This window comes from Leopardus geoffroyi, chromosome D2, assembly GCF_018350155.1.
Source record: "Leopardus geoffroyi isolate Oge1 chromosome D2, O.geoffroyi_Oge1_pat1.0, whole genome shotgun sequence".
NCBI classification, from domain to species: Eukaryota; Metazoa; Chordata; class Mammalia; order Carnivora; family Felidae; genus Leopardus; species Leopardus geoffroyi.
In genome coordinates, this window is record NC_059334.1 from 14,983,706 (window position 1) to 15,011,304 (window position 27,599).

At 48.1% G+C, this 27,599-nt stretch overlaps 1 protein-coding gene across 1 annotated transcript in view; it reads right to left on the bottom strand.

Annotated features, from left to right (window-relative positions):
* Window positions 1-4,520: 4,520 nt before the first annotated feature.
* The window catches only part of KCNK1 (potassium two pore domain channel subfamily K member 1), a 54,098-nt gene continuing 31,019 nt past the window's right edge, over window positions 4,521-27,599 (bottom strand). Inside the window, exons 2-3 of the mRNA XM_045437337.1 lie at window positions 8,340-8,735; window positions 4,521-5,518 (exon numbers count right to left, since the gene is read on the bottom strand). Coding sequence (XP_045293293.1) covers window positions 5,259-5,518; window positions 8,340-8,735 — 656 coding nt within the window. The 3' untranslated portion in view covers window positions 4,521-5,258. The remainder of the gene's footprint in view (window positions 5,519-8,339; window positions 8,736-27,599) is intronic.

Consider the following 27,599-nt stretch of genomic DNA (forward strand, 5'->3'; position numbering starts at 1 on the left):
ACAGCAAGGCAATACATTCACAACCTTGCTATCTCATGCTGAAAAATGAGAGATTTAGCCTAAATGAAGTTTTCAGACAGTGGAAGTTATATTTAAGAAGCAAGCCTCTTGGGGTGTCTGGATGGCTCAGTTGGTTAAGTGTCCGACTTCAGCTCAGGTCATGGTCTCGTGGCTCGTGGGTTCCAGCCCCACGTCGGGCTCTGTGCTGACGGCTCAGAGCCTGGAGCCTGCTTCGGATTCTGTGTCTCCCTCTCTCTCTGCCCCTTTCCCGCTCACACTCTATCTCTCTCTCTCAAAAATAAATAAACATTAAAAAAAAAAAAAAGAAAGAAAGAAAGAAAGAAAGAAAAGCAAACCTCTTAAGGGAAGCCTGGCTGACTCAGTCAGTGGAGGGTGCGATTCTTGATCTCAGGGTTGTGAGTTCGAGCCCCACGTTGTCTGTAGAGATTACTTAAAATCTTTAAAAAACCTAATTTTAATCATTTTATAGGCAAACAGTAGTTGAACGTTGTTAGGAAAATTACAATATTGAAATAACATGAACAAACAAATGTGCTAGCTATCCTGGGGGCTGTTTGCCCCTGCCTGGGAGGGCTCTGTGAGGCAGTTCCTTTCTGAGTCTGAGTCTGCCTTTCAATGTTAGGCTCTCAACAGCCCTTCTCAGTGCACTTACTAGCTGTCAACACGTGGTTCTCCAAGCAGGTGGCACAGGGGATCCAAGCGGGGGGTGCAGGAACCATGGACGCTTTTAGAGGCACAGAGCCCCGGCATTAACTTTAAGGCTGCCTAAGGTAAGGACTGCCCAGTGACTCCTGCCAATTTGCACCGAGACTTATAATTCTTTTGCCACCAAAAATTACAACACGAAGAGTACGCTAACTCCTACGTTGAGAACTATTGGGTAGCATTGCTCTCCTGTATTCTCTGTGGGTTCGAACCCAGAGCAGTCACTTTATCGGAGCGGTGTGCAAAGTGTGGGTAAGCTATGAGGGAAGAAAAGGGGCTAGCTTATTAAATGTGCTTCACTGCCAGGCTGTGAAAATACTTACAGTTTTACTTCTGGGTTCCTTACTCTGTTTTGCTTTATATGTTTATTTATTGAGAGAGAGAGAGAGAGAGAGAGCGCATGTGAGCGAGTTGAGGGAAGGGTAGAAGGAGAGGGGGAGACAATCCCCAGCAGGCCTGTGCTGTTAGCACAGAGACCGATGCGGGACTCGATCCCACGAACCATGAGATCAGGACCCGAGCCAAAACCTAGAGTCGGAAGCTTCACTGACTGAGCCACCCACACGCTGCATTCTTACTGTATTTTAGAAAGCTGAGTTGGCCTGACGATACCTATTAGGTAAATGTTTGGAAAGTTGTCTTCAGCAAACAATTTCATGTTTTGCCTTCACACAAAACACTCGGATGCACCCAATTTTCATAAAGTAGAGCGCTTGGAAAAGAATACATCACTATGGGGAAAGCTTTAAAATTGTTAAAGAGACAGGTTGAAAATTGTACTGGGCAGCAACAAATACGTAGCTGAGCTCCGTATGATTTCAGGCTCGGCATCACAAGGAAGTTTCGTTTCTAAATTTGCCAAGGCATGATCCGGTTGACCACGTACGCATTTCGGAAACTCGATCCCAGAGGACTGGTTTCCTCACTCGAGGATATCAGTATTTATCACAGCCCTCCTCGGCATGGGATGGCTGTATCATACGCCACACAATCACGAAGCCCTGCTCACTGCATTCTGAGTAGGAGACAGCTAATCTTACGGTCACCTTGCAGGGCGTGCTTGTTGGGCCAACTTGAAAACAAACTCTTATTCCAAGCAAAGTTCTGCCGCTTTCACGAAGACATCGTACTACTGACAGCTTTAAAGGGTTTAAAAGGTTTTGCGTTGAATCTTTCAGTTATTTCGACGTCTCCAGATTTCTAAGTATCTCCCCATCCATTTTCCAAAAGGCACAGAAGACTGGTTTGTGGAGTGTGGGCATGATTTTGTCAGGTGAGAAAAGTGACTCCGTGTCTTATTAATCTGATAACTCCCAGACGTTTTTTCCTTAAGTCACATCATATTTATTTGTTTGGAAAGCTTTCCCTTTTCCCACCCACGCATCTTCCTCTTCAACTTTTGAACATATGGCATTCTAAATCTCCTGGGGGCATACGGAGACTACAGTCTCATACACGGAGTCATCTGGGCCAAACGTCTGTTTTGTGTATTTCCTTTATTACCTCCTTTTGGAGGCTGCTCCTAGCCTATGCGGTGCCTCTGACTTCTGGGAGGGTAAGAATGCTTCCTCCACCCACACGCTGTTCTCTGCTCACACTGAGCGTATCTGCTGCACCGAAGTCAACCTACCTATTGGACACACGTAACTTAACACTCACACACAGGAGTGCTGTCCTTGAAGGACAAGGGTCTCTGCCACTTCTCTATCCCGAGGGCCTTCTACAGGATTCTTTTTTTTTTTTTTTTTTTAATTTATTTTGAGAGAGAGAGCAGGAGAGGGGCAGAGAGAAAGAGAGAGAATCCCAAGCAGGCTCAATGCTGTCAGCACAGAGACTGATGCAGGGCTTGGACTCCAGAACCATGAGATCATGACCTGAGCCAAAACCAAGAGTCAGATGCTTAACCGACTGAGCCACCCAGGCGCCCCAAGATTCTTAAGAACTCAATTTAGAACACTCTTGCACAAGAGCTGGATCCTTGGGCTTATCCTCTACTCATCACTCCCAGTCGTCTTTGCTAGTATTCACTTCCACTTCTAGCTGCACCCTCGCTCGCCTCCAACTAGAGGGTTCCAAGGTCAGCATTGGCAGGTGCCGCGCTGGCCTGCTGCACGCTGCTTGTCCTGCCCCCGTTCTCTGATTGACAGCTCGCTCCGCCTTCAGGACCACAGGGCAGCACCTGCCCACTGGCCAAGGACAAAAGACAAGCATAGAAAAGATACTCTGCCTTATAGTTTGCATCCAAAAGGGTGCGGGAGACAAAACTTGCCCCCCACGTTTGGACCCCCTGCTTCACATTAGAAACAACAAAAGCAATTTGAAGGGCATTAAGGGTGTCTTCTCTGCAGCTTCATAAAAGCTTTGAAAATGACCTTGACACTTCGATACTTGACGGCATCCTGATTCCAAGTTTTCCCGTTCTGCTCTTTCTCGTTCTCTGTAGTTTGGACTCGTCACTCAGATTAGTCAAGCGGTGGTGGCACCTGAGTTATTTTTCCCCGCATTGAATATAAAGACACTCTCCCCGTGTAAAATCCGTTTCTGCAATTTTTATCCTTCAACACCCCTACACCATACCAAGCACTGTGGTCACAGCGAACTTTCCAGACCCGATCAGGTCCTTGACGCATGTCCCTATTTTCTAAAGAGTCTCTATTCCACTCCTTAACCGATCACCAACCCCGTCTAAGGGCAGTCTCCACCATGGGGACATGGTCAGCATGGGGTGCAGACAGAAACGTGTTACTGGATCACCCAGCATCACCCAGATCCAGAAAAACAGAAGAACACGTTTGGAACTGAACACTGGAAAGGGGGGGGGGTCTACTGAGAGCATCACCGAAGCTCTGGAGCCAAGATACATCCTTCTTACAGCTTTGTTGCTCTGAGGCCAGATGGGATCTCCTACAACGAAGGCCCTGCTCATGTAAGGCCAGCAGCCAGCAGGGCAAGGCTGGTAACTGTGTGCTCAGGGTGCACGTCATGGAGATGTTTCTGAGGGACGTCCCCGAGGTGAGGACGCGCTGCTCAGCTGCCTCATGAGCGGGGCACAGATTTCTATCAACATCTCGAGCACCACCTCCCAGGCAGGTACCCATGGGAGAGAAGACGCAGGTGAGGGGGTCACTGGGCATCAGTTGTCATGCAGGGTCTTTTTCTCTTCTAGAATTCTCACTACAAAAAAAGTGTTTTAATGTTTATTTTGGAGAGAGAGAGAGAGAGAGAGAGCGCACAAGCGAGGGAGGGGCAGAGAGAAAGGGAGACACAGAATCTGAAACAGGCTCCAGGCTCTGAGCTGTCAGCACAGAGCCCGACGCGGAGCTCGAACTCCCGAGCTGTGAGATCACGACCTGAGCCGAAGTTGGATGCTTAACCGACTGAGCCACCAGGCGCCCCTCTCTTCTAGAATTCTTAAGTGTTCTGTGTGTATCACTTACATGTTGCCGTAATGGTTTCTATAAAGGAGTCCTTACATATTATCTGCATAGACGAGAGCTTTCCTTGATACATTAAAGCATAAAGATTGCAACCAGCTAGGATTTTTATTGATGTCAGCTTGCAAATTAAAAACTCTCTGATTAATTTGCCAGCATCTGTTCATCTGGGGCTTCTGTGTTCACGATCTGGGCTTTCGCACTAGGTGACTACGAATCACAAAATAACTTCCTTTACAAATCATATTCTTCATTGTTTGTCCACCTCCGGAGAAACGCTTACAGACATTTTAGACATCTGGTATCATTCCAATGCAAAGGGTAGAAACATTTATTGTAGAATATGACAGTAACTCACTCTTAAGTGTATTATTTCCCTTATTTTATTGTAGCAACTCTCGATTCTTCAGTATAAAGAGAAATCAAAAGGAAAAGTATCTACAATCTTGGGTTAAGAAGTATGCTGAGATCTGGTGACCTAAACCCTCTATGTACAAGATATAAACATATTTGGACTTGTTTGTACACAGTTAATGGCAACCTATTCATTATAAATAGTTTTAAGTTAGATTCTACAAAAATAATGATCTTGGATGGGCACATGCAGACTGGTACACATAAACTTATTTATAAAACACATCTCTATGCCTCTCTCTCTCTCTCTTTGTTTTTGCTTTTAAATATAAATGTTCTATTTAGCCATCAGCTAAAACGATTTAAATGCAAATCCCCAAATCCCCAATTAAAAATATAAAATCCACTTCTCTCCACCGCAGCACACTTCTTCAAGTATTCTTCACCCATTAGCAAAGTCTAGGTAATTTTGTCCCATGGGAATCATAGGTACACATCCCATTTCTTCGGATATTAGACAGTCCTCCAGAGTAAAAGCTTCCTTTGTTCTGTTATTTGGGGGGGTTTTTGTGTGTTTGTTTTTTGTTTTTGTTTTTTGTTTTGTTTTTTTTTTTGTAAATATTTTGGACAGTAGGTATTTGTTAAAATACCATCTTGGTGCCTACGTTCTCATACAAATAAACAAGACAAAGGGTCTTGCTCGCTGCCCTCACCCGGCTGCTCCCAGACAACACGGCAAAGCCCTTAGTTGCCTGCGGGGCCGTCGGGGTGGGCAGAGGATTGAGGGCCCACGAAAGGCTCGTTCTGCTTCCGGTCCTCCTTCGGGCCGGCTGCCTGGTCTGCGATGGACGAGAAGGACAGCTGGTCGTGCTCTATGATGTGTACTCGATCCTCATCCTTGTCCTTCTTCACGTAGAACATTTTCCTGAATTTTTTCAGCTCGTGGAGTTCGCAGAAGGTTTCCAGAACTACCAGCATGGCAATGAGGCCAAGCAGAAGGTAACCTGAGTGAGAAAAAAAAAAAAAGTGTCTCAGTGGGATCGACTCACGGATGAATCAAGGGACGCCACGGAAAGCGTGTGCGTGAAATCAAGTCATTGCCGCTTTCTGAATTTCTAGGAACGTTCTGAGGTCCATGGCTCCAAGACGGGTTACCCACAGGAAAATGAAGAACGACTTACCCTTGTGCAAACGTGGGATGCTCAGGATCCCAGGGTGTAATTTTTGAGGAAACAAAAAGATGGGGTTGACCTGGCATCGTTAAAGGGAAGTAGCATCCTGCAATGCCTGCCACACAAGGGTAACGTGCCGGGGGAAGGGCTCTCCACCTCGGCCTCATAATCAGCGGCTCTCAAAAAGCCAGTGACACACATCAGAAGACTTTTTGATGGCCATGAGTGCTCAGAACAGAGGCTGACGCTTTCTTAAGCACTCAATACTCGTGTCAGTATTTCCACTACCGAATAAGAAGTGTAGCGAGAGAAATAAGCTAACTGAAAATCCTTCCAGGAATGGATGCAGACAGGGAACAGGTCTTGGCGTGTGGCGATTTGCACCTGACCGGGATCCAGCTGCCCACTGAGCTGTCCACTGTGGGACACTTATTTTGGGGCCACACGGACCACACTCACCGGTCGACTCTACCAGCTTCTTACTCCGAAATAGAAGATAACCCGTTGATTCAGGTTGAGTGGTGTTCTTTGAATTCGGTGAGGGGGAAATGGTGCTTTTAACTCAGTTCCTACACATTTAAAATCGGTTTCCAGAAAAAAAAAAAAATCCATCATGGAAAGGAACAGGAAAGTGGAAATGAAAACTAAAAATAGCAAAAATTCCAATTTCATGGCCTACTGGTAAAATGCTTGAGGACTGTCAGGAAACAAATGAGCGGGCTAGAAGGAGCGGCATAGTGGGAACGAGGAGGCGGACCATCTCAAGAATGCACGGAGATGTGGTTCTAGCATCTTTAGAATTTGGCTATTAAGTTTTGATGACAGCATGGTATATTTTAGAAATAGCAATGACATTGTTGAACTCATTGACAATTCCCCTCCTTTTCCTTTATCTAGTGTTTAGTGAAGCCTTGATCAAGCACTGGCAAAAATATCCATGGGGTTTCAGGTAAAAACTGTGGGATTCTACCCTATCCACAACCCAATATGCCTCTGGAATATTCTTTTGCTCCGGTCAGCACATATGCTATGTAGACGGCTCCAGAAAACCCGGTTCATGTTGTTACGAGTGTGAAGATGATCCGAAAGTATTTAGCGTCATGTGAAAAACTGAGGCGTGCGACAGTTGGGCAGAATTTACGAGAAGACTATAAACCCAAGAGAAAAGTAGAGCTAGCAAACACAATCTCAGAAACACTCAACTTCTCGGAGTCATAAACAAATTAAATTAAAACAAGGAGGTAATATTTACCTGATGGGTGAAAAAAAAAAGTTGAGATAATGTTTACCAGAGGTACCACGTGCAACAAGACCCTCCCTAATGCTACGGGTCTATACCACCCTGTGAGAGTGGAAACCGTTACGCCCACATAATTCTGGGAACGGTCTGAGCTCATAATGCCATTCGGAAAGCACCGGGTCACTGTGTTCTGTGAGTCACAGGACAGGCATATTCACTTTGGGCCGTCAATCCCACTTCTTGGAAAGACAGCAAAGTAGAAAAAGTGTAAACGTACAAAAATATTTACTGTAGTGTTATTTATAATGCCCCCATGGCACGGTTAGATTATGGTATAGCCAGGGATGGAACATTATGTGGACATTGAAAATAATTACGGTAACTGGAGGAAATATGAAATCATCCTTGTAACCACTTGGTGAATATTTATGGAACTCGTATGGTAGCCAGGCATTGTTCAAAGCATTGGGGTTTGTGAGGGAAGTCTCTGTCCTGGGGGAGCCCGTGGTTTAATGGAGCTGTGAAAATATACATAATTCAACGAAGCATGTTGTCAGGTTAAGACTACAAGACAGGGCCAGGACAGAGCATCTATTACGATTTCCTAGGAGACACGACATGAGTCAAGTCTTGAAAAAATCTTGAGACAGCAGAAATGCAAACTGTTATACATCAAGATGCAAAAGATAAGAAAGGAGCACACAAAAATTGAGAATTTCTAAGTTCTTCATATCCTACTGAATTTTAAGTTCTTACTCATTTACCTTGGGAGAAAGAGAGAGAAAGAGAATGTGCAGAGGGAGAGTAGAGACAGAGGGGGACAGAGGATCCGAAGCCTGCTCTGTGCCGACAACAGACAGCCTGACACAGGGCTCGAACTCACGAACCGTGAGATCATGACCTGAGCTGGTCAGACGCTTAGCCGACAGAGCCACTCAGGTGCCCTTCCATATCATACCGAATTTTAAAAAACTGTTTAAAAATTGTAAACCACTGGCCATCCGAATTTAAGATTTTCCTGGTAAATTGAAAAACACGATCGACTGCTAATGGGCTACATTGTAGCCCTAGTTTTCTGGAACTTAAAACATTTGATAAAAATAGCAACTTTTTTTTTTTAATTAAAAGTTGGTAATCCAGTATATTTTGTGTGGTGCATTTTTACGCTGTAATTTTTAATGTTATTAGTAGGGAATTGATCAGTCATGTTATTAGTAAGAAACTGATCAGCAGTTTTAAGTACCTGGGAAAAAGTAAGTCTCAGCAGTAAGATTTCTGCATAAAGAGTTTGCAGATTTATCGGTGAAAAAGAGATCAGGGCTTTTATGAATGACTCCTCATTGGTAGGTGAGGAGGGGTGTGGGAATAGCAAAAGAGGCCAAGGAAGTAGGGTCCAGGAGCCTGGCTACTCACACGTGATCCCAATCTTATAGAGCTCTCTGAATTTTTGATTGTAGCCTTCTCCAGGAACGTAATCCCCTAGGCCGATGGTGCTCAGGGAAATAAAACAAAAATAAAACGACTCCAGAAAGTTCCAGTCATCCTCCAGGATGGAGAACACGGCCGCCGGGATGAAGAAGAAGCAGGACACGGTGACAAACCCGAGGAGAACGGCGTGGACGATGGCCACCACCTGCTTGGAGAAGCCCCAGCGGACATGGAAGTAGAGGACAGGCCTGCGGGTGACATGGATGGTGACACGCTGGACCACTGCCGTCAGGAACAGGAGGGTGAACGGGATGCCGATGACCGAGTAGATGATGCAGAAGGCCTTACCTCCATCTGACAAGGGCACAGTGTGGCCATAACCTGCAAGGAAGAGGGGGCCGGAAAACACATCTGTAAATGACAAGTGCCTGCCACCCACCCCTGCCCCCTCAAACCTAGGCAAAGAATCAGTCTTTGGGTCTGATACTTTTTTTTTTAATGTTTATTTATTTTTGAGAGAGAGAGAGAGAGAGAGAGAACACAAGCAGAGGAGGGGCAGAGAGAGGGAGACACAGAACCTGAAGCAGGCTCCAGGCTCTGAGCCATCAGCACAGAGCCCGATGCGGGGCTTGAACCATGAACCGTGAGATCATGACCTGAGCTGAAGTTGGACACTTAACCGACTGAGCCGCCCAGGCGCCCCAAAGGGTCTGATACTTTAAAGGCTCCATCAGAATTTTTACTGCAGTAAAATTCAACAGAGGATGCTATTGCCCTTGACAAAACCTGACCAGCTCTTTCCAACACATCCAAGTCTGGTTTTGAATTTACTGTCAGGCTGGAATAGACAGAGGTTCTGTGTGAGAAGGGGCTGATGCCCATTGTCCTAGACCAGCAGGGAAAACACACGAGATATGCCCCTCCACCCCTGCCTCCCAGGATCCTCATTAGTATCCAAACACCAGTCTACACTTGCATCCAAAACAGACTGCTCACAGAACTAGAGTTCTAACAGGGATGGCTGAACTATGGGCAGGCAAAGAAGACTCCATGAAGATAAAGACATCACAAAAGAAGAAAAAATTAAGATTTAAGCACACCAAGCCACAGGATGGAACGTTTCTTTTAAAATATTTTGCTCCATTATCTGGCTAAATGGCATACTCAGAAACTGTAACCTTTTTTTAAAAAAATTTTTAACGTTTATTTATTTTTGAGAGAGAGACAGAGATAGAGAGCAAGGTGGGGAGGAGCAGAGAGAGAGAGGGAGACAGAATCCCAAGCGGGCTCCGTACCCTCAGCGCAGAGCCTGATGCGGGGCTCGAACCCACAATCCGTGAGATCACAACCTGAGCCAAAACCAAGAGTCGGATGCTTAACCGACTGAGCCACCCATGCCCCCAACTGTAACCTTTTTTAGCCTTTACTCCCTCTTTGTTATTTCTGAAGGTTCCAAGATGCCATAAGTTCCCTTAAACAAACATTAAAGAAAAAAACACATTAGGGCCAATGGTCAAAACAGAGGTCTGTTTGGCTTTCCACTAGGTTTGAATCATGCCCAAATTAAGCCATTCAAAAGACTATTTGTCCAACAAATGCTGGCAAGAGAGAATCCAGGGGGCTGAGGCTCTGTGTACTATTTTTTTTGTTTGTTTTTAAAAAATTTTTTTTTAATGTTTACTTATTTTTGAGACAGAGAGACAAAGTGTGAGAAGGGGAAGGGCAGAGAGTGAGGGAGCCACAGAATCCGAAGCAGGCTCCAGGCTTTGAGCTGTCAGCACAGAGCTTGACATGGGGCTCGAAACCATGAACGCTGAGATCGTGACCTCAGCCGAAGTCCGACACTCAACTGACTGAGCCACTCTGGTGCCCCTCTGTGTCCTGTTTTTAAAATTTCAGGAGCACTTCATCCTGAAAGGCCTAATAGGCCGCAACAAGTCAGTTCAGGAAAAACCCAACAAAACGCAGTTTTGGGGGCTCCTGGGTGGCTCAGTCGGTTGAGCGTCCGACTTTGGCTCAGGTCATGATCTCACAGGTCATGAGTTTGATCTCCACGTCAGGCTCTGTGCTGACAGCTCCAAGCCTGGAACCTGCTTCGGATTCTGTGTCTCCCTCGCTCTCGGCCCCTCCGCTGCTAATGCTCTCTCTGTCAAAAATAAATAAACATTAAAAAAAAATTTTTAAAAACGCAGTTTTTTGTGGAGCTGGGTTCTGAACAAACCTCCTATGTGTGGTCATGACCGAAAAGTTCTTTCAAACCCTGATTTCTAAAACATATCCCCCTTAAAAATAAACAACTCTGAAAACCCTTCGGCTCTAGATGCCACGATTCCCTGCTCTGTGGCACCTGCTGGGGTAGGGCCCAGGTATCGGTGATAGAAGCTTTCCCGGTTCTGCCCCCGCACAATGTCAACACAACCGTCAGGAGGTTATCTGCTGGCCCAGAAGGCACTCCGGTTATGAATGCGCTGCAGGGAGTCCCAGAAACCTGCTGAAATCGTTTGCAGTGGGTCCACCCATGTGTCCATTTTTCTGTGACGACATTCTGGAATCTTAGATTCTCAAAAGCGTTAGGAACAGTCGTTCTGAGCCTCGGGGCCCAGAGCCGTGTGGCCTTTGCACACCCGACTGCTCCCGGCGTGGCGTGCTGGGTCGGGGCGCGCTAGAGAGGGAAGGGGACAGGTGGAGGCATCCGGGGAAGAGCAGGAAAGATGGGGCCAGCGTGCCAAATGATGTTCACGCCACAGAAGGAAGCAGGAGGAAGTGACTGTTTACTCTGAGGACTGAGCAAAGCTGCCACACGACGGGAGACCGGGGCCCGTAACCGCCATGAGAGAAGCAAGGCATCGGGAGGGGTGTTCCCGTGCTCAGAGATCTCTTGGAAAGGCCATCTTACTCAACCGTAACAAAGCCCCTGGAAAGTGATGGCAGACTTGGTTCTGGGCCTGTGCAAGTGCTAGGAGACCGAGGAGCCCGACAGAGACGCCAGGGAGGGCGTCCGCCGTGGCAGGGATTTTGTGGAGGAGATGGAAGGCGGTGCACATCAGTGGGACTCACCCAAAGCCCTTAAGTCCATGACTGTATTATGGGGCGTGGTAGTGTTTTCAAAAAGTATCTGTTCTGCAGATAGTAGAACACATCAGTTTCCTTGCAGCCCACCTCTCCTGTGCCATCTGCTCTAACACAGTACCTGATTTCGCTGCTAGTAGGGAACAAAAGTGAACAAATGTCTAGTTTTAAAATATGTTAGGGTGTGATTTTCACTTCCAAATGACAACAGCTCTTTTCATGAGAACGTTAACTGAATCTCCATTTCCTAAAACATTATCCCCGAGCAACGGAGATCATCATTGCGAGACTCTACATCTCTCTCCGCAGTAAATGCGTGTTTATGCCAGCAATCTGTTTCCGCTAAGAGATTTAAAACCAGCAGCATGTAGCTTGCTTACTGAAAGCCCGTTTCTTCTCCTGGTGTTTACATAAATAATTTTTTGTTAATGGAAGACGAACTGTTAAATTTGCATTTCATTGGTATTCTCCACGCTTTCGGTACAGGCCATATTGGGGAATCCATTGCACGGCAATTCTTTGGCAATAGCCAGCTTAATGCATCACATGGAAACCAACCTTCAGTGCTACTGAATTTTAATGAAGTGGTGAATAGTTTACTCAAGTTCAGTCAACTGAACCCCCCAGATAAATCATGAAGCAAAGTTCGTATTTAAAAATCTCATAATTATATTCAAATCCATTATAAACTATGAAGAATGTAGCAAAATTTTAATAAACCTCACATATTTGGTGTTCTTTAAATTTTCTGAGGCTATTCACAGACTTTTGGGCATCGTAGGAGTGTATGTATAATGGAGGGGGGCGAGTCCTACAGATGATAGTGTCCTAATAAATATGGCTTCCCGTTTGGCCACTCTTACTATGACAGCTGTCACGCTATGCTAGCTAACATCCAATCTGGGGCTATGCCATGCTGGATCTGGGCCTTCTGGTTTTTCTGGTATTTAAGTCCTCCCGAATGGAGTACAAGACAGAGAACCTTTGTGGGCTCCTGTTCAGTTCATTACAGAAAGTCACCGTGAGGCAACCTCCTCCCACCTATCAGATGTGTTTGGGAGAGGTACGGCTTACTGCTACCTCTTGTGACCCTGCACAGGGAATAAATATTGTCATTTACTCACATTCTTTAGTATGATGTCGTACAACACTTACATTTTCCATCAAGTTAGTTTGATACCTGCTTAAAAAAAATCTACAAAAGAAGAAACTCAACTTCTGAAATCCACCCCAGTAGAGATACTGAAATAAATTACAGTGTTCCCTCTCCTCTAAAACAAGTATTCATTTGCAGTCCTGGCTTTCGCTTATTGGCTAATCTCTTTCCCAGTAGACCGTGAGCCCCTGATGGGGAAATCAGGTCCTTTTCAACTATGAAGCTCTCCGGGTTCCCCAACCACAGCACCATCCAGTCCACCGAGAGCAATTGACACTGGGGTTGTAAGTGACTTCAAATTTGGGAGGGCCGGAAATTCACTAAGTGGCAACAAACAGGCTTCTGGTCACATTGACTTTGCTTGAAGTAAATTTTTGCTCCACAGTGTCAGTAAGTGGTTGACTTCTAGATACCTTGCACACAATAGGTCTTCATAGTTCATTGCTTTACAGCAATGTTTTCCAAAGATTCGCACGGGGATAAACTCTCTTCATCCCTTCCATCCATGTAGCTACGGGGCAGGGAATGCACAGCTTCTGTTACTTTGCTTATAACCAAAGTTGCTTACAAGGGAGAGAAGACTCCGGGGGAATCTAAACAGACTTGAAGAGAAATATCGGCAAAACCTGACAGTGGGCTACATTCGCTTCATGCGATGAAGGAGGCACGGATGGTAAGAGGGAACAGAAGTGAGACGTCACTGGCGGTGCAAATGGCCATGCTTTTCTTGTTTATGTTTAGGAGCCCGTTCTTTTAGTACCTTTTGGATGCTTCTTGTTGATTGTACTCAATCACAGATGGTTTCTTGCTAACGTCCCAAGAGAGAGAGGCAGCGGTGTTCCTAGTTAGGACACGGCTCTGATCCTTTACCTTGGAATGACCATTCTGAGAGATGGGCTGTATCAACACACTGCATTTAAAAACTACAGGATCCTAGCAAATGGCCTGAATGTCATAGGTGGGAGCACCCTGCACGTTTTGCAATGCGAGTTTCAACCCAAAATGGCAGCACTGTGGAAGAGCAGTAAGAAATGGTAACGAGGGCAAAGGGACTGCTGCCACATATCCATCAGCCTGCGGAGACTGAGGTGCTAGAAAGGATGTAGGTGAGCTCAAAATCTCCAACAGGGCCACTTGCCATGTGTGTGTCTGAGTGTATGCAGAATTGCAAATTGCATGACAAGATTCAAATCCGAGAGTTATTATACACACTTTACAGATGAGAACCCTTGAGTTTCTGAGAGCTTAGACAACTTATTTGAAGTCAAAAAATAAATAAATAGAGCCCACAATCTTTCCATTTGTATCATCCATTTTGATACAATGGTCAATGATGCCTCTAAAGCCAACTCAAGTCCTAACGTTATTTCTCAGGAGCTCGTGGTGACCAAGAGGCAGTGTTGGCCATCACCGCAAAAGGGCGCCATGTCTGGCCTGTGGCTCCATGGGGCTGCCTATGAGATAGTGAGCCTCAGGATAGGGCAGGAGGAAGGGAAACGGTGATCAGCAGGGACAAAGGACAGCACAGCGAGGTGGCGGGGGAACGCGGAGCCTGGGTAATGCTGCAGGTATCAGGGGCAGGTCAGCACAAAACCAATAAGGGCCATGGAGTGTGAGCACAAGCCAGGTGAGCCCCATGTTCTCGAATTCCAGTGGACCACCTGGGTAAATGGCAGGGTCATCAGTGGAGAAATGGAGAAGAGGACTGAGAAAATGAGAGAAAAACACGAAATCAGAACAAGTTAGGGGCGACCTTGGAAAGCAGAGTGTCTGCAGCAATAACTAATATCAGGGATAGAAGCACAGAAAAGGGTTCACTAAAATTCTTATCTTCCCATTCCACTGTTAAGCTTACATGTCGATAACCTGTGTGGAATCCCTGTCTGTAAACAAACATATACCTGCAGAGACACCGGTTAAATAAGACAGGCTGTCCAGTGGCCCAGAGGATTGGTTATAGTCCCAAGAATGTATAATTAATATATAGAGAGAGTATTTATAATATACAAATCAGGTAATAGTTTAAGTAAAAATGATCACTTACTCAATGCATAAGTACATTTTCGTTGTGAAAGTTTAAAAAAAAATGACAGTGAAGGCGAAGTCTCCTTGGCCAAAGCTCCAGGTCAAAAGCAGCTTCGTTAGGGTACTCCGGTCCTTGGTAAGGGCAGCACACAGTGGTGAGTTGTGATCTTGTGATCACCAACATTCCCTTCTCGCCTTGTGTGCTACTCACGTTTCCAGCTCAGAAGAAAGCTTATTAGCAGAAACCTAAGAATAAATTCTACACTGCACGAAGAATCTACCAGCTCCCAGCAGAGGCCATTCCTGGGGGTTGACACACCCAGTTCCTAGGTGGTGCTGGCATAACCTAACTCCTTTTCTGGCACGAGTATGCAGGGACTGGGACTTCCAGGTGAGAACTGGCTTCCCTCGGGCCCTTCCACCTGGGCTCACTTTTATATGTGTCTGGTTTTTTGTTTACTTGGCTGATGATACTACCGTTTTTTCCCTCTTGGCATCCTAGAGTCAACATATAATCTGTTCACATATAAACAACTCCGTTTGGTTTTTGATGATTCTGATTGAATACGCAGTTTTTCATAGTTTTCTACCTGTTAATTACCCAACTGCAAAATAGTTAATTTTCTCATTGTATTTTAGTTTTTTTGATGTTTATTCATTTTGGAGAGAGAGAAAGAGCACAAGCGGGGGAGGAGCAAAGAGAGGGAAACACAGAATCGGAAGCAGTTCCAGGCTCTGAGCCATCAGCACAGAGCCCAATGCGGGACTTGAACTCACGAACCGTGAGATCATGACCTGAGCCAAAGTCGGATGCTGAACCGACTGAGCCACCCAGGCACCCCATTAAATTTTCTCATTTTAAACTTTAAGTAGTTTGGCCAACTTAGGAATTCCTGTTATGGATGCTTTCTTTCTGAAGCATCACCAGTTTCCTGTGACTCTGAAACATTTTACCCCCTCCAAACTAATAATTCTAATACCTGACTCTCCTTGATCCTTACTGTTTCACTGCTACACATTCTCCCGAGCACTGTTTGACTATTTAGTTTTGCGATTTCTTACATAACCTTTTAAGCTCTAGATTTCAAATTACAATGATTCTTTGATGTGTTTCTTTTTTCCTATTTCTAGAACTGTTTCTCCCTCATTTTTATTTTTTTTTTATTTATTTTTTTTTTAATTTTTTTTTTCAACGTTTATTTATTTTTGGGACAGAGAGAGACAGAGCATGAATGGGGGAGGTGCAGAGAGAGAGGGAGACACAGAATCGGAAACAGGCTCCAGGCTCTGAGCCATCAGCCCAGAGCCCGACGCAGGGCTCGAACTCACGGACCGCGAGATCGTGACCTGGCTGAAGTCGGACGCTTAACCGACTGCGCCACCCAGGTGCCCCTCTCCCTCATTTTTAAAGGCCTGTGTCCCTGTCATGTCTTCTCTCACACTGCCCTCTGCATAATTCTCACAACCCTGGCTTCATAAAACTGCAGTTAGGAGAGAGAAGTGAGCGTGCTCCAGAACATTTTCAAACGACCCATCCTCTTTCCGGCCACTGCTGATGAGCAGGCAAGCACCTGGTGGACAGCCCAGCTTCCGATCCACCGTCTTCCCTCGTGAGCCTAACGTTGTCAAGGTGCTGACGAGGCCAGTCACCTTGTTCGGTTATGATGCGGGAACCCTTGCAGGAAGATGCTGTAAGTTACCCTAGTAGAGGCACAGGGAACAATCGGCCAAGGGCATTGTTTGCTTATCATCATAATTACACCTGCTCCCTGTGGAAAAAAAAAAAAATCAGGTGATAATCTCTACCTTCCCAAACTCCAGCTTGTTCTATTGTCCCATCTGTTGAGCAGTGCGTTTGAAGGGCTTAGTTAGGTCACATGACCTACTACCCGCCATGAGATTATAACCAAATGATGTCACCTTTTTAGTACAGCTTTCCCAGAATCCCAAGCAGTCACATTTCTTGGGTTTCCCCCAGGAAGGAACAGGAAAGGCAGGGTAAGCAGGCTTAGGATTGGCTGGTCTGAATAATGTCAGTGGATGTGGGGGCACAGAGGCTGGCCCTAGTTGTCTAGCATCTGGCCCCGGGGTCACTAGGGCAGCAGGACAGTAGTTTGGAGGGTGAGAGCCCCAGAAAGGAGGTGCTTAGAGGTGTGGGCTCTAGATTGGTTGGGCTGTATATGAAAGGTGTGCTCACAGAGAAGGCCTTTATTATCTAAAATTGGTTAACCCTGCGAAGGGTGGTTCCTTCTGGATCAGCAAGGCCCCAAGAGATCAAAGCATCAAATTGAAAAGAAATAATACAGGACAGCAAAGCAGGAGCCTAGTTCTGGAAAGGCATGCCCAGAGCAGTGCCAAGCCTGAGGGGCCTGTTCTAGTAACCAAACCAGGAAGATGCAGTGGTCTGGATAGAGGGACAGAGAGACGTGCCAGAGAGCATTTTGGAAAAAAGTCAGAGAACATGGTCCATGAAGAAACTAACTTTTGTGCACCGAACTCCTAGAACCTTTAAATTCTCCCCAGGTTTGTTACTTGTTAATTCTGGGTTGCCCTTGCAGACCTGGGCAGAGTGTTCCAGAGAGAAAAGTGACGAGAAGTGCTTGGTGTGTGAGCCCCAGGCACCATGCTGGGCGATTTATAAACACCATCTCCTTTAATCTTCATACCAGCCCTTGGAGATAAGCACACAAGTCCCTCTTTTACAGAAAAGAGACTATGCAATTAGTTCTACCTGGGAGCATGTGAGGGAGGCAGATCTGAACCCTGCGTTTACCGGATCTTTTCAATCTGGCCCTCGGGGCTGTGGTGAGGAGGACGAAGGGAAAATAGAAAGGGGTGACGGCGGATTACATGGGAAATAAAAGCTGGAGAAATCCGTGGATACTTCCAAAGAGAAGAATACTCTGAGACAGACCTAAGACAATGACCGCAGGGCTTGGGCTAACCCAACCCTGGGCTTCCAGAAACTCTCCCGCCCTGCCCAGGTGATCCAGTGACCCCAGGCTATGGGGGGCGGGGGGAGAACACATCCTGGTTCCTCCATTGACCTCAGACTTCTGTTTTCTAATTCTAATTTGTTGCCTTTGTCTTGGGGTTACTCCCAAGATTTCTTTCAGCCTTTGGTCTAACCTAAATGAAATCTCCAGGTCATCTCTGATCTGTCCGGTCCCAATTCCATGAGAAGAGCAAAAGAGGGCTTATCCGATTCTCACTGCGAATGCAAGCCACATAATCGCTCACAGACATTAGCACCTGCCCAGAGGGGGCATTGCCATGGTCGTGCCCTGGCGTCCCCATGCCAGCTGCTGCTTATCACGCTCCTCCCTCCCCAGCCCTTGTACCGGGGGTCAGCACACCTGCACGCGCCCAGGCTCCCACCTGCCTGTCACCCACGGCCCCACCCTTCCACCGCTGGGACATTGGTAGGAAGAGTTAACACTGACTCAAAGTCTGATCGTTCTTGAAAATGGCACAGCTGAAGAATCACACATTATATATACTCTTGTTGGTGTTCTTTATTATTCATTTTTACTGTCCCCTCTCACTCGTTCCTGACCATTTCTTAGGAATTTCTGTCAGCAGGACAACACAGTGAAGCTGAAGAAGGCCAAGGAACAATGGGTCTCGTTTTTCCTAAAGCCCCAATATATTAGACAAGGCTTCCTGATGTAGAAACTGAAGCACTGTCCCCCCCACCCCTGCCACTTCCCTTGGGTTTGCCTTCGGGTTGGACACGATTATCCTGCAGCCATGACTACCACGAGGTTTAAAAGTGATTACACTGGAAAGGCTTCCCAGTGATATACTTTTACAACAAGCTTTCACAATTCATGCCGTTGGCTTCCCTCAGCCCCACCCCCCCAACCCAGTATGCTGTGCAGGCAACTCAGGATTTCTTTCCCCCCGAAAGAGTTCGGCACCTTGCCCTGTGGAAGACTGGCTCAAAAGGTAATAGAAAAAGTGCGGGGTGACAAGGAGAAGACACGCCATTTACTTGGTGCTGAAATCCCGCTTCCCACCCATCACATTACGGATGGAGATCTTAGCCCGGCCCAAAGCTTAACTCCAGACTAGAAGAAGCCAAAGTATGTCCTAAACTCGCATGTGGTGTGAAGGGGTGGGGGTGGGGGGGGGAGCCCTAGACACCTGCTGAATCAAACCACATTTCCACTCTTCCCTTTACAGGGACTCAAAACAGTAATGTCCCAAGGGTTCTAGGGAGTCTGGGAGGGAAACAGGTGTCCATGGGAAAATGGCCTTGATGGGAAAATCTGTACACCTTTTGGAGGGAGAGCCTCCTGGAATAAAGTAAACGTTGTTCTTTTTCTTTTTCATCAGACTGTAAAGACTTGAAGGCTCTTGAACTTTGAGAACACAGGGTGGAAGGTGCAAACCAAAAAAAGTCCTTTGCAATACCACACTTGTCAACTAAGTGGTGCTTAGGGGAAGAGGAAGCGGATTTCCTAAATGAAATCCAGGCTCTGCTTCTTAGGAGCTGTGTGACCCTGAGAAACTTGAGGCCTTAATTTCCTCATCTGTCAAATACGAATAATACTTCCTCCCCTCATAAAAGAACCCACATAGAGCAACGAGCACCGATGCGGGTGCATATGAAGTCCAGGGAAGTTAAACTTCTCTTCTGATGCTGAAAGAGATAGCTAATGGAATTATCTCGACAACACCTACACTCTTCCAGGTGGCTGTAGTGCTCCTAGGCACAGTAGTTAGAAGTTCTCTTTTCTCACCTCTGTTCTCTGTACACATTTGAATTCTCCTCGCATCCTTCCAGACATCTTTCACAGCAATGGTTGAAGCAGTCCCTCATAATGATTGAAGACCTAACAACAGCACTTAGGGAACAGTTTGATATTGGAACTTTGTGGCCGCTCCGTAGTTTGGGAGGCTGCTAACGACCCGCCTCTCCCCGCCCAACAGAAAAACCCAAAGACTCTCTTTCAGGTTCTCATCCCCTCCATTGTAAACTGACCCAATATGGTGGCCATCAACCAGTCACATTTCCAAGAGGAGATACCAGCAGATTCCAACGATCAAAGGTAGGTGAAAATTCCAGGTCCCTGCCCACAAAACTCCTCTACTAAGTGTGGTGCATTACAACAAAAAAGAGGCACAAAACAGTCACACAACACATTGCAGGCTGAGGGCAATTCAAACTCTCTACATTAGGTACTTGAACGAGTAGTTCGTTGAAAGGTCAGATGGAACGCTCTTCTTGAAGCCGGATTCAACTACTTTCTAGTCAAATCAGGTGACAAAATCCTCAGCTCCTTCCTTACGTGGCAGAGCACAGAACAGGACAGAGTCCTAGGCCTTGACCACCACTGTCAGGGACACCCATTTGCCGGGTGCATGAAGATTTTATGCCCGCTTCAGGCCCGGGGCGATGCACGACTTCTCTAGTTACTCTAGTTAATCCCCGTAAGTTCACCACTACCACTCTTAACTTGTGAAAAGTACCTCTAAGTACTCCTGATGCTAATTAACAGACTCTCTGGTCTAGCTATGGAGGTACCTGCTGAGATAGACTTAGGAAAGTAGATTCCTAGTTAGAGTCTTTCAAACGATAACTAACTTTCCCTCCAGCAGTCCTAATTAGCAACTTGGCAGGCTAATTCCCGGCCTCTGGAGTGCAGATTCCTTGAAAAGAGAGCTATCGCGTTCTCCAGGTATTAAAATACAACATTTTTTCCTTCTGAGTGTCTGACAATGGACAGGCCTTTCCTTCTAGGGAATCTTGCGGCTCTGGGTGCTGGGTTATGGCCCAGTCAGTGCAGGCTCCCCTTCAGGAGCAACCGTGAGTGGGGCCTTTGTGCTGGGAGGCCCGTAGCTGTAGCTGGTGTGTTAAATTCAGAACATGCAGATTATGATTTGCTGACTGAGGACGCACAAGCCACCCATATGAGGCAGCTCCCTCAGCATCCGAGCTCTTACTTGGGGGAAGAGAAAAAACACAGGGTCATTCAACCCTGTGCAGTTTCAACCCACTAACCCGAAAGGAAGGAAGTCACAAGATTTAGGACTTACAGATCCCAGATACGGGAGGGGGGGGGGGGGGGCGTGGTAGGGGGGCAGGAGGCTAAGCCAGGGGAAGGGCGTTCCTTCATCCTAGGTCTTGGGGGAGGCTGGGGTAGACAGCAGGCCAGCAAGCACCTGTTACTTACCAGATGGTTGGGGAGGAGGTCCCTAACTTTTTATGGGCTCGACTCTAAGCGGTTATTTTCAAAGCTGCCCCAGGAAAAGCAACGTGGGAACACGGGGCAGGAATCCGCAGCTCAGGTCCTTATTTAAATGTCCAGACCCTGGCTGTGAGCAGGGTCATCGCTGCCCGGGCGGCGAGACTCAAAATAGCCGTTTTCTCTTCACAGACTCAGTTTCCTGCCTTAGCCCCAGAGTATAATGGTGGGGAGCAGGGTCAATTGCACCCACCCAGGACACGGACCTTTGTTACCGTAAGCCAGGAGATTGGGGGGGCTCCATCACCACAGCACCGCCTTGCCAAAATTTACTAATGCACCAGGAAAACATGAAAAGAAGGTGGGGGAGGCACGTGGGACGGATGAGGCACGGATGGTAGAATTGAGCGGGTGGACAGCTGGCCTGTGGGTACATGGAGTCCTCGTTACACAATTCTCTGATTTTGTACGAATTTTGTAATAACCTATCATAAAAAGTAAAAAAGTGGAGGCTTTGAAATGCGGACGTAGGGACAGCTTTTCATCTAGACAACCTCTGAGAGAGTTCTAGACTTTCTTCATGCCTTGGAATCTCGCTTCTTACAGACAGCACTCCAAGTATAACAGAAGAATTAGAACCCAGAAGTATGGCACATAACACACACTACAATCCAGCCAAATGTGACTTCTTAATTTAATGCCCTCTAAACCTAGAACGATTCCATAATCTCCTTGGATGGAGGAGTTGAAACCTCACGTTGTTCTTTGAGGGCACAAACTCCTGGGCCACCAGCGACCCACAAGTCCAGGAGCTGACCAGATAGAGGGGAGTGAATTTTGGGTTTAAAAAAAATTTTTTTTTAAATAACTTTTTAATGTTTATTTATTTTTGAGAGCAAGAGAGAGAGAGAGAAAGGAGGAGGAGGGGCAGAGAGAGAGGGAGACACAGAATCAGAAGCAGGCTCTAGGCTCTGAGCTGTCGGCACAGAGCCCGACGTGAGGCTTGAACCCATGAACCATGAGATCCTGACCTGAGCCTAAGTCGGACATTCGACCTGAGCCATCCAGGAGCCCCACACTCTGGGGTTTAAAGCAAGCCAGCTGTCTGCTCCTGCATGTGGGACAGAATTCTTGGAGGAGCCCAGGTCCATCTGCCAGGCTGGAGGGGCGCCGCCCAGGGAGCAATCAAACACAACACACAGGCTGAGCCGGACGTCCATCATCCTGTGAAACTAGCATGGCACACGAGGATGGAGGGCACAGCACCGGAGGAAAGGAGAGCTGGCGGCCAGCACCGAAAAGGCAAAGCCGCCTTCCCCATCAGCATCTGGCACTGGTGTTTATGGGATCACTGAGGGGCAGCAGGGTAGGGAAGGCAGTGGGTCCCGTGAAGGGCAGACACTCCCCCATCTGCCACGGCACGGACACCCTCCTCTCAAGGGACCTCACACTGCTCACCCTGCTCTCCGCTGGGCAGTGTGGTCTGCCACGGGCTCACTTGAGCCCTAAACTTCAACTAATGTTGGCTGAGCCCTGACTGTGCACCAGGCAACGGGTCTGACAAGACCGTTTGTTTCCATGAGCGATTGCAGAGGCTCTGATTCATGAAGCTAGAACACCCTGGCTTGGGAGAAAGGACCCGCGGAAGCCAAACAATCACACGTACCCCTGGGAAGTACCGAGAGGATTTCATCTGCAGCAAAGTCCTATTTCGACGAGAAAGACTTAAATGAAAGGAACAGAGGCGCAGATGACATCTCGTTTATAACACTGACAGGTTAATAAGGGGACTCGGGTACCACATTCCACAAGATTAAACATTTGGTTCAACAAAGTCGTTCGGAATAAAAGTCTCTAGCTCACGGCTGGGATGGAGTTTGGGTGGAGAAAGCAGAGAGAGCGAGGCCTCACTGGCTGCCCCAGGTTTGGCGGGGAGATCTGCAGGCTCAAAACGCACTTCCCTTCAACTGGCTCGATCGGAGTTTTTATCCAAGCCGCTCCGGTGAGTCAGGTCTGCCTTCTCAAGGGCACCGGTGGTTTGAAAAATCCTAAAATTGGGGCATCTGGGTGGCTCAGTCGGTTAAGTGTCTGCCTCTTGGTTTCGGCTCAGGTCACGATCTCACGGTTCATGGGTTCAAGCCCCGCGTCGGGCTCTGCGCTGACAGCGTGGGGCCTGCTTGGGATTCCTTCGCTCTCTCCCTGACCTTCCCCTGCTCGCTCTGTCTCTCTCACAGTAAATAAACTTAAAAAAAAAAAAAAAAAAAAAAGGAAGAAAAATCCTAAAATTAATTCTACCCTCATGTTCTGCAGTTTCTAAGCACCATTTGACCAAACCCGCTTCTCCTCCACCTTGAGACACTTTCTCCCTCGGTCTGAGACACACAGACTCTCCCTGGCTGTCTCCCAGTGTGTCCAGACTCTTCCCAGTTCCCTCCCCTGGTCCCTTCTCCTCGGTGGGCCTGCCACCTTAGGGCCCTCAAAATCCCCTCTATCTACACTCACTCCCTTTCCTGTGTCTTCTGCCTCAGGGCCCACAAGAAGAGAAACACGGTGCTAACCCTAAACCTCTGGCCCCCCTGGAGAGCTCAACGGGATCAGAGGCTAGCCGACCTGTGGCCTATTAGCAGCATCTTCCATTTTAGGCAGCTCCGCCCTGGGCAATCGCATCCAGACCTATGGCTTTCAACACCATTTACACCTGTGGCCCTTCAACCCTGGCAGGGCATTGACTTCACCGGGGAATGTCTTAAATACCATAGAAATTTCCTTTCAACTGCTCTAGGATGGACTGTGGGTATCAGTTATCTTTTTTTTTTTTTTTTTCAAATCTCCCCAAGAGTTACCAGTTAGGGCTGAGAACCAGTGACCTATATTTGATGACTCCCAAATGTACTTGCCTTCACCTGCTTCCTGAGCTCCAAATTCAGGCCAAACATCCAATTCAAAATCCCATCTGGGCCCTCTTGGGGCGTCTGGGTGGCTCAGTCGGTTAAGCGTCCAACATCGGCTCAGGTCATGATCTCACGGTTTGTGAGTCCGAGCCCCGCATCGGGCTCTGTGCTGACATCTCAGAGCCTGAAGCCCGCTTCGGATTCTCTGTCTCCCCCTCTCTCTCTGCCCCTCCCCTGCTCATGCTCTGTTTCTCTCTCTGAAAAATAAATAAACATTAAAAACAAAGACAAAATCCCATCTGGAATGTGGCATAGGCACCTCAAAATTACCATGTCCACAAAAGATTTCTTGATTATGTCATGCTGTGGGCCTCCCCACCCCCACCCCCGTCCCGCCATCACCTGTCACCATGGAACCTAGGCCCACATTCCCCCTGGTGGTTCTCGTTTCAAGCAACAGCACTAGTATCTGTTTAGTTCTTCAGGCCAAGTACCAGCTAGATTTTTAAAAATTCTTCTCTCCCTGTCCCCGGAAAATCCTATCGGTTCTACTTCCAGAAGAGGTTCTAAATCAGAGCACTCTTTATCATTCCCACACCTGTTGACCCAAGCCACGTGACTTCTTTCCTGTGTGACTTTCACAGCCGCCCCCCCAGGAGCCCGTCCCCCACCCTCTCACGCACAGGAGACACTTGTGTCAGTTTCCCGTGGCTGCCGTCACAAATTACCACCCACGGGGCGGCTTAAAACAGCAGAAATGTGTTGTGTCACTGTTCTGCGGGCCAGAAGTCTGAAACCAAGGTGGGGGCGGGGCCCTCCGCCCTCCACAGGCTCTAGGGGAGAGAGTCCTTCCTCGCCTTTTCCAGCTTCTGGTGGCTCTAGGCTTCGAGGAAGGTGGCTTCCCTGGCTTGTGGCCACATCACTCCAGTCTCCGCCTCCTGCTCCACACGCCCTCCCCTCTGCACCTTCTCATTTTCTGTCTCATTTCAGGACATGTGTTGTCACTGTATCCAGGGCCCATCCAAATAATACAGATGATCTCATCTCCAGATTCTTCATTACATCTGCAAGGACCCTTTTCCAAAGAAGGTTATATGGTTACCAGTTACAGGGGTTAGGACATGACCATAAATTTGGGGGGGGGGCACCATCAACCCAGTACAACACTGTGTCTTTTAATAGTGCAAATTATACCACATCACCTCATTAGATTAAAGTGCTCCAACGCCTTTTCATGGCAAGTACCAGAAAGAGAATGAAATCCTACATTCCTTGCTGTTTCATAAAGACTCTACGGGATTTGGCTCCTATCTGTAACCAAATTTCCTCCTACCATCTCCCTCACATATGACCCTGTGGGCACCCCGGCCCTGGATCGACTCTTCAGCAAGTTCAAGCTCCGACCTCAGAGCCTTTGCACGTGCTGTTTCCCCAGTCTTCCAGGACCGGTACCTCCCCCTCCTGCTGGCCTCAGCCTCAGTATCACTACCGCAAGAGAAGGCTTTCAGGTCACCCTCTCTAAAGTAGCTCCATCCCCTTCCAGACGCTGACGCCCCCTACCCTGCTGGCAGTTTCCCGTGGCACCAACCCCATCACGTGCCGACTGCCTCCCTAACCAAAACGGACACCGGGGTCTCGTCTGTCGTGTTCACGGCTGCGCGCCTAAGCGCCTGGAAGAGCTGCTTCGCCAGTAGGGTGCACATCCCTCCACGTTCTAAATATTCTACCCTGAGCGTGACTGGTGGGGGTGGGGGGGCCAGGTGAACTTGAACCACGCCCTGTCTGGAGAGGAGGCTATAGTTGCGGTGTCCGTATATGGACTCAGCCACATGACACCCAGGCAACAGGGGTGCAGGGGGGGAGCCAATTTTAGCTACCCCTGCCCACCTGCTCTAAGACCCATGGGGCAGCCCACACCCACTGAAGAAATCCAGGTCTCCATTCACGCCTCTTCTGCCTTCTGTAAACGGGTCACAACAGGTACCGAGGATAAGATAAGGAAGGAGAAGCACAGTAAGGGAGGAAGCTCGGAGTTTAAAGGGAAGTCACTCTGGGAAAAGCCCGGTACCAAAAACAGGAGCTCGTCAGAGAAAATGGCAAGACTGAATTCACACAGACAAGAATTCCAGTCAGCGCGTGGTGGGTGGGCCCTTCCCTCACCCCCGGATTCCCATCCAGCCGTTTAAGTGCAACTGGTACTTACGTGCACCCCTCTGCCCCCTACACCAAGGCCCCAATCCGTATACACTCCAGGCCCCCACCTCTCTTCATCAAACCCAGTCCCCCCCATTCCCACCCAGCTGGCCATGCCCCACAGCTGCCACTAACCCAACGTACAGACGGGCTGGTCGGCACCACCCCCCCCCCACCCAACCTGCCTTCTCCAGGCTGGAGATCACCTCCACTGTCCACCCACCAGCTGCCTGAGAGTAAGCCCTCACTCTTAACATCCAAGTGGACACCAAGGGCCGTTGACTTTGGAAGACTTTCTCTAATTTACTCCTTTTTCTCTATCACCACCATGATATCTTAGATGAGGCCTTTATCATCCGTCCCCCGTAGGAACAGCCCCTGCTGGCTTTTCTCCTACCCTGCCCATCCCCCCACACTGCCATTTCTCACCACAAAAAGGGCTAAAAGGGGCGCCTGGGTGGCGCAGTCGGTTAAGCGTCCGACTTCAGCCAGGTCACGATCTCGCGGTCCATGAGTTCGAGCCCCGCGTCGGGCTCTGGGCTGATGGCTCAGAGCCTGGAGCCTGTTTCCGATTCTGTGTCTCCCTCTCTCTCTGCCCCTCCCCCGTTCATGCTCTGTCTCTCTCTGTCCCAAAAATAAAGAAACGTTGAAAAAAAAAAAAAAAAAAAAGGGCTAAAATTCAGGTCCCTCCCGTGAGCACTTGGTGCCCGTGTGTCCAGCCTCACTGCTTGGTCACGGCTGGATCGAAGTGAACCCGGAGACGTTCTCAGGACACCCCGTGCCCTTTACACTTACGTGATTTTGCACACGCTGCTGCTCCCTTACCTGTTTCTGACCTGCCCCCGAGCCCCTCGGGCACTGGTCCCCACATAGGCTCCCACAGCAGCGGACACATGTTGTTGTGACAGCCACAAGGCACCCGGGACCCAGAGGTCCGGCGAAGCTGCGCATTTCCTTTCCCTGCCACCCCAGAAGCCAGGAGTGACCCCACGACATGGCTCTGACTAATGAGATCTGAGTGGGAATCTGCTGGAGGGAAACCTTTGTTTCCTCCTGCTTCGACCACCAGCAGCGTGTCTGGAGCTCAGGGCCCGTGTTGTGACTCTGAGGGCCTTGCATGAGGATGGAAACAGCCTGGGATGAAGGGACCAGCCACCTGGAGCAGCCAGCCCTACGCCAGCAACCGCTCACAGCCAGACCTTTATCATGGGAGAAAAACCGCACCCCCCACCCCGTCAATTTAAACCATTACAAACTGCAATTTTTGTTTACCGTGGCTGAAAGCAATCTTAATTGGTATTCTATTATAACGATCTGTTTACAGGGTTCTTTAACTTTTTTTTTTTCGACGTTTATTTATTTTTGGGACAGAGAGAGACAGAGCATGAACGGGGGAGGGGCAGAGAGAGAGGGAGACACAGAATCGGAAACAGGCTCCAGGCTCTGAGCCATCAGCCCAGAGACCGACGCGGGGCTCGAACTCACGGACCGCGAGATCGTGACCTGGCTGAAGTCGGACGCTTAACCGACTGCGCCACCCAGGCGCCCCTACAGGGTTCTTTAAGATATGCTTGATCCCTCGGGCTCTACCTTCTTTCTCCCTCTAACTCTGGAACCCAGCAAAGCCTCTCAAGTGGTGAGCCCCACTGCTACACAAGGCTCTGAGCATCGTCGCCCAGGAGGAAAGCAGTCCTACAGGCTGTTACAGGCAGACTGGAGG